Below are 7,630 nucleotides of genomic sequence, written 5' to 3'. Positions count from 1 at the left end.
CTTCAAACAACATCATTAAAACAGATGATCTGGTCGTTACACATTGATGTTTGTGAGATCTTGCTGTGTGGAAGCTGGTTACCACATTCCCTACACCAGAGGTTCTCAATCTTTTTGGTTCTGAATGTATAAAATTGTGAGGGGTCCAGATAGAGTGGAAAGGAAGGCACTATTCCCCTTGGTTGAGGGGTTCATAACCAGAGGACATTGATTTAGGGTAAGAAGTAGGAGGTTTAGACTGGATTTGAGGGGAATTTTTCACCCAGAGGGTGTTGCAGGATCTGGAACTCACTGACTGAAAGGGTGGTAGAGGCAGAAACCCTCGTCACAGTTAAAAAGTGTTTGGATATGCGTTTGAAGTGCCCTAGCCTACAAAGCTACAGACCAAAGTGGGATTAGGCTGGATGGCTCCTGTCAACCAGAGTGGACGTGATGGGCTGAATGGCCTCCTCCCATGCTGTAAATTTCCAGGATTCTATGACTGAGAACTTTTGAGTGAGTGAACGTAGCACGTGGGCTTTTGGCGAGAGCTCTGTGCATTCCCACACCAAACTCCCACAAATATCTCTCCGCTTTGCATGTACTGGCTCTGCGGCCTGTCTCTCCCCTACTCTGAGGATAGTCACCTTGATAATTAACCTGCAGCCAGGCAGCCCCATGCTTCTCTGTCATTGAGAGCCTGAAAACTGACTGTATTTTTGCTGGGAGGTATGTTGACAAATGCCTGAGATTGCAATAATCAGCCACATTTGCATATGCACAGTCCAGGGAGAGATGGCTGCGGGGGCTCGGCTCCAGTGTTTTTGGCTGCCCCTGTCACCACTTGGTGCCCCTGGCTCCTGGCACTGTAGCTTGTTCTCTTTCTATTTTGAAACGCAGTCTCTTTCTTGCTGTGCGTGTTTCAGAGTTGCTGCTGTTCAGGTTAAACTGGAACCAAGTCTTTGGGCCCAGGTTTGGATGTTTTTGGAACCTTCTCGCAGGCTCCTGGGGGCTGCAGACCCTGGGTTGGGAACCCCTGTCCCACATTACAACAGTCACTACACTTCAAAAAACATTTAATTGATTGTAAAGCACTTTGGGACTTTGAGGTTCAGAAAGTCGCTGAATAAATGCCAATTATTTTTCTTTCAGTTTACTGGATGACTTGATTTGTTTTGGGGGAGGGGTCGGAGAGAGGGAGGGGGTGATAATTGCTGCCCCCAGGTTGAAGAATGCAGGCTCTCTGTTGTCAGGACAATTAAACTCCTGGCCAGCTCAGCTCTGCAGAACAAAGGGAGAAGAATGTGTTTTCCAATCAGCTGCTCTGGACATCTGCAGGGCTGTTGTTCCTGGGATACTGGCAGCTGATCCACACACTCAGTCCCAGTGTGTGTTGCAACCTCTCAGTGGGAAGAGTTAAAGTGGGAATGAATGTCGATGTTGTAATGTTTGTTTTCTGCACTCAGCGCCTGACAGTTGGTGCAGACTGAGAGAGGCAGAGCTAAGCAATTCCAGCAATCCGACACAAGATGCTGGGCACCCTGTTCCTGCTGCTTCTCGCCAGCCCGCAGTCCTGGCAGTGTAAGTGAGCTCTTCGACCGGGAGAGGCTGCCACTCTCGCTCCCTCTCTCTCTCTCTGACTCTCTCACCCTCTCTCTCTACAGTCATGTCCCGCAGAACCGCCTCCAGCTTCCTCACTCGGATCAAACGGGCTAACCACGTCTTTGAGGAGACCAGACAGGGACACTTGGAGCGAGAATGTGTGGAGGAATTCTGCAGCAAGGAAGAGGCCAGGGAAGTGTTCGAAAACGACCCAGAGACGGTAGAGAATCTCGTTCTCCCTCCCTCTGCTGTGTCCTGCTGCCAAGAGTTGGCCAGTTTTTAGGATGGAACCTCTCTAACTTTTGTCTCTAACCCTGGAATGTGTTTATCAAGTGAAGTTTATGCAAGAGATGTAATTGTAAATCGGACACTAACACCCCTGCCTTTCAGCCTGGTTGACCTGAGAAGGGGAAACGGTTTAATTCTTAGTTCCACATTTAAAACTGAGTAGAAGATGCTGGACCTGTGCCCAGGGATATGTTGGGAACACCTCCCTGCCCCTGACAGGGTCGACCTCTTGGTGTGTGAGACACAGAACTCCTTTATTTCCAAGGCTTGCTGACTTACATTCCAAGCTTTCTGCTTTTTTCAAATTTGTGTTTCATAAAATAACTGCAGTTTGCTCTACAAATCTTGCAGAAGAGAATTGTGCCTTTGTTGCTGCCAGATCAATGTAGTTACATTTCAGATAATGAGTGTGTGGAGTTTAGTTTGTCACTGTCCGAGTCAGCAGTGTGTTCCCAGAGTCAAGGCCATAGAATAAGGCATCTTTTAAACAGATTGGTCCCTATTGAGGAAAATTTAGAAGTGAGATTTCTTGGGAAACATCATTATTTTATTTGAAACTTTTTGCTGTTTTGCAGAGGTTATGTCAACAGTTTTAGTGGAGGACTGTTTGATTGATGCCCAGTTAACTGTCTGTCTCCTTGCAGCAATTCTCTAAATTGTAGCTGGCAATGTCAGCACAAACAGTAATTTACAGTAATAATAAGGTCACAAATGCAAAAGATTGTAGTTCTGTTGCTTACATCAGTTACGAGAGCAAGCATTATAACAGTTTTCTTTTTAATTAAAATTCTTGGCACTATTTAATTAACCTGAGCCTGCTTTAACATAACAATTAGACTTTGGAACATAGGAACAGGAGGAGGCCATTCAGCCCCTCGAACCTGTTCTGTCATTCAGTGAAGTCATGGCTGATCTGTATCTTAACTCCATTTACCTGCCTTGGCACCATATTCCTTGGCTACCAAATATCTATTTCAGATTTAAAATTATTAATTGAGCCAGCACCTACAATTTTAGTGGAAGGGAGTTCCACACTCCTCCCCTCAACCCCCTTTGTGTGAAGAAGTGTTTCCTTAATTCCTTAAAGGGAACCCTCAGGTTCAGCAGAATGTGCATTATGTGGTACAATACATCTGTTCATGTATCATCTGTCCTGTTATAATTAACACTGTGGAGATACCCGGACCCGCTAATATATTAGCAAACTCCCGTGCTGCTGCTGCTGGTAAGTTAGACAATACACTGTTTTATCGTTGCACACTTTAAAGTATCACAACAACTTCCATTTATGTAGCACCCTTAATGCAGAGAGAATATCCCAAGGCACTTCATAGAGGCGTAAAAGAACAAAATAGAGACTGGGCCCAAGAAGCAGCTGTAAGGAGAGCTGACCAATAGCTTGGTCACAGAGATGGGTTTCAAGGAGGAAGGGGAGGTCGGAGGGTTTACGGAGGGAATTGCAGATCTTGGGGCCCAGGTGGATGAATACATGGCTGCCAGTGGGGGTGTGACGGGAGGAAAGGGATGTGCAAGAGGCCAGAGTCAGCAGGATGGAGAGTACAAGGTTTGTTAAAAGTGGAAAGAAGATTGACATTTCATCCTGGGCTTTGTGAACTGGGGCCTGAAATTTACAACAAATTAGGTGTAACTGGGAAGGTTGGCATTTCTTTAAAAGTCTCGAGTTGCCCTGGTTTAATACAACTGAGTGGTTTGCTGGGCTAGTTAAGAGGCAATGATGTTGGTGTGGGACAGCAGTCACATATAATCCAGACTGGGTAAGGACAGCAAGTTTTCTTCCCGAAAGGCTGAATGTGCTGCAGCTGTTCCATGATTCTAAAATGCACCTTACTTTCAGCACGCTATCCTGTGGTTCGCCAATGCCAGTTTAACAGCAACATCTTTCTTACTGAATTTTGGTAACAGGCTACAGGTAACAGCTACCAGTGTGTTACAAGGCCACAATATGTCAAAGTTTAGAAATGTTGCTAAGTCACCTTAAGGTGTTACTGGCTTGAACCAATGTAGAGAGAGCTATTCCTTCATATGCTCCAGGGTTTCCCATGTCTTGCACACAGGACGGTCATTGAGAGAATTTAACACAGGGATTGAGTTAATTTAATGAAGGCTTCCCATTGGAATGTCAGCTGTGACTCACCTTTGAGTCTTTGTCAGCCCTCTCAGGTTGGGGTAAAAGATGGCAAGGGGAGTTCGCCCTGGTGTTCCTCAACCATCATCACTAAAAAACTTTACTTTTGGATCATTAAAAAATTGATTGTCTGGTCATTATCACAATGCTGTTTGTGGGATCTTGCTGTGCGCAAATTGGCTGCCACGTTTCCCTGCATTGCTACATTCTTATTCTCTCTTTGGCCTCCTTATCTCGAGAGACAATGGGTAAGCGCCTGGAGGTGGTCAGTGGTGTGTGGAGCAGCGCCTGGAGTGGCTATAAAGGCCAATTCTAGAGTGACAGGCTCTTCCACAGATGCTGCAGAAAAATTTGTTTGTCGGGGCTGTTACACAGTTGGCTCTCCCCTTGCGCTTTTGTCTTTTTTCCTGCCAACTGCTAAGTCTCTTCCACTCGCCACACTTTAGCCCCGCCTTTATGGCTGCCCGCCAGCCATATTCTTATTGTATCCTTTTTTATTGCATAAGAAAATAACATTGCAAAAAACCTCAGCACCCTGTATCTGTCAAATTGCCCAAATACCCTTTCTGCTATTCTCTTTAAAGTTTTGCACAAAAAATTCTCCTCTTTACCTGACACCTTTGTTATGTATTTGTTGATATACTGTCCCTAAACTTTATTTTATTATTCTAAACATACCTTTACATAATCAGTCTCTTCCAGGGCTCCTGATGGAACAGTAGACATTGTTTTGGCTCTTCCAATTCTTTTGAAGTGCCTATTTCAGCTAAAGCTTTCAAACCATGTCAATCTCAAATGAGTTCTAAGGTGCCCTTGGATGGGGAAGGTCTGCTTTGTGGAAAGTTTTGTCTCTTGTCAGCAGTTATAAAACTTGACATCTGACTTTGCAGTTCTCACCTGCACTGTGGGTGTACCTGCACCATACAGACTGCAGTGGTTCAAGAAGGCTGCTCACCACCTTCTCAAGGGCAATAATACTCACATTCCTGAGAGCAAATAAAAGGACAGGAACTACACTTCAAAAGTAATTGCTTTATTGCAAAGTGCTTTGGGGATGTTGTGAAAGGCGCTATATAAATGCAAGTTATTTATTTCTTTGATTGTGGCTGTCTGTGAGTGAGAGCTGTCGAATCCCACAGAACTCCTGGGGTAAGTAATTTCATCCGGGTTACCCAATATGTGCCACCCTCTTGTAATGCTGCTTGTGGCTTTACTGGAAAGATCCAATTGTTTTACTGTAGCGTTATTATTGTCAGATATTTCCATGCCATTGAATGTCTTTTCTTTCCGCAGAATTATTTTTATCCAAAATATCAGGGTAAGTTGAGTCTTTGTATTGAACAAACTTTTTATTGTGATGCTATATTATTTTGTACCCTTGGCAATAGATTTTCAACGTGCTCTCAGAGTCTCAAATGTTATAGAAAAAAAATGTTCAGTTTTGCATTGCATGGAAATTAAGATCTGGTGGTTTCTATAAACATGCGGCTGATCTGCATTACCCAGGGTGGTAAGTTTAAAGTATGTCCAAGGTGTGATGGTTTAAGCATTGGGCGACACTGTGTGCAGTGGCCACAACTGTCACCTCCTCTGAAAGCTGGGGTTGTTACTTCGAAACAAATGATAACCAGGCCAGCCATTATACAGCATTTACAGCACAGAAACAGGCCATTCGGCCCAACTGGTCTGTGATGGTCTTTATGCTTCACATGAGCCTCCTCCTACACCTCTTCATCTCACTCTATCAGCATATCCTTCTATTCCTTTCTCCCTCGTGTGTTTATCCAGCTTCTCTTTAAATGTATCGATACTACTCACCTCAACCACTCCCTGTGATAGCGAGTCCCACATTCTCACCAATTATTACAATTTTATTTTTTTGCAACTATCACAAAAGTACAAACATATAAATTACCGATTTTAAGTATTAAAAGCATTACATAGGTGAAATTTGGCAAGAGTCCGGCCGTTTTTAAACTCAACACTTCCAGCATCTGCTGTCCGATTCGGTAACGTGTAAGAAGGAAATTTACTGGAAATAACAACATCTTGCATTTTAATTATTCTGAAAGCAGAGTAGAAAACAACCGGTTAAAAAATTAAGTTGCATTTTACATCCATATCCCAACTTCAGCGATGTCCAAAAAAGGCATAAATTGCCAGTTCGCTCGTTAACATTTCGCTCTCCAGTCACTTGGATAAACAGAGAGGGGAAAAGGTTCTGCAAAGAGCTTTCATCCACAACTTGCAAAAATCCAAGCACAAAATGACATCTCACATCAGAACTTATTCCTGATTTGCACGAGTCAAAGCATAAAAGGTTCCCTTTTGAAAATAGACTTTTTTAAAAACAAAATACAACTTAAAAAAACTTCATTATGAAGCACAGTACTTTTGTTTGGGGGGCGTGTGGGCCGGTGAACATGCCGCACCCTCTGGGGAAAGAAGTTTCTCCTGAATTCCCTCCTGGATTTGTGAGTGACTGCCTTATATTTATGGCCTCCTAGTTTCCATCTCCCTCACAAATGGAAACGTCTTCTCTACACCCACCCTGTTGAGCACCTTTGTGATTTTAAAGTCCTCTCTTTTCTAGAGTAAAGAGTTCCAGCCTGTTCAGTCTTTCCCAATTATCAATTCCTTTGACTTCAGTGGGAATAAAAATGGGTGGAGATGTGAAAGGAGCTGCTGATTCACTGTCGTCCATTTTACACTGTTACACAAAGTGAAAACGACCCCCCACATGTGGGAATGGTTTTGATGACTGTTCAAACAGTTTGTCACGTCTGTAAACAAAACCCTATCACTGGGTCATTGTAGAATGTTGATAGAGGTCAAATACAGGACCTGGCATCCGAAAGTCTGGGGGCCTCCTTCCCTAAAGCAGCCAAAGGTTGGCTGTGTGGAATGTACAATATTAATCATTGATTTCCTAAAATATTCCCTCACACTGTGTGGGAGCAAGTGCTGGAAATACTTGTATTATTTCCCTATTGAAGAGATCACAGGCAATTAAGTCAGGAGCAGGCAGTTTGAACAACAGTGGAGTTCAGTGAGTCGGTAACTAGAGGGACACAGATTGAAGATAATCTGCAAAAGAACCCGGGGGGGGGGGGGGGGGGGGGGTGGCAGAGACGAGGAGAATTTTTGACACAGTGAGTTGTTGTGATCTGGAACATTCTGCCTGAAAGGGCGGTGGAAGCAGATTCAATAGTAACATTCAAAAGACAATTGGATAAAATCTTGAAAAGGAGAAATCAGCAGGGCAATGGGGAAAGAGGAAGGGGAATGAGACTAATTAGATAGCTCTTTCAAAGAGCCAGCACAGACACGATGGGCTGAATGGCCTCCTCCATTCATCCTGAAACTGTGTTGGTTTTTCACTGGATTATTATTGACAGGCTATTCTCACTGCAGAGAGAGCACCCACAATCTCCCGACAGAGAGAGGACCCACAATAGCCTGACAGAGAGAGCACCCACAGTCGCCTGACAGAGAGAGCACCCACAGTCGCCTGACAGAGAGAGCACCCACAATAGCCTGACAGAGAGAGCACCCACAGTCGCCTGACAGAGAGAGCACCCACAGTCTCCCGAGAGAGAGAGCACCCACAGTCGC

General features: G+C 44.3%; 1 protein-coding gene across 2 annotated transcripts in view; it reads left to right on the top strand.

Annotated features, from left to right (window-relative positions):
• The first annotated feature begins 1,303 nt into the window (after positions 1-1,303).
• LOC137371495 (growth arrest-specific protein 6-like) overlaps positions 1,304-7,630 on the top strand; it is a 191,719-nt gene continuing 185,392 nt past the window's right edge. Inside the window, exons 1-3 of one of the 2 annotated variants that reach the window (XM_068034183.1) lie at positions 1,304-1,560; positions 1,644-1,801; positions 5,309-5,333. In XM_068034183.1, the coding sequence (XP_067890284.1) occupies positions 1,509-1,560; positions 1,644-1,801; positions 5,309-5,333 (235 nt within the window). In that variant the 5' untranslated portion in view covers positions 1,304-1,508. The other variant, XM_068034184.1, reaches the window with a different exon arrangement.

This window comes from Heterodontus francisci, chromosome 6 (assembly GCF_036365525.1).
Source record: "Heterodontus francisci isolate sHetFra1 chromosome 6, sHetFra1.hap1, whole genome shotgun sequence".
Classification (NCBI taxonomy): Eukaryota; Metazoa; Chordata; class Chondrichthyes; order Heterodontiformes; family Heterodontidae; genus Heterodontus; species Heterodontus francisci.
The sequence above is the reverse complement of the archived record's forward strand: the minus strand, read 5'-3'. Positions and strand labels throughout refer to the sequence as shown.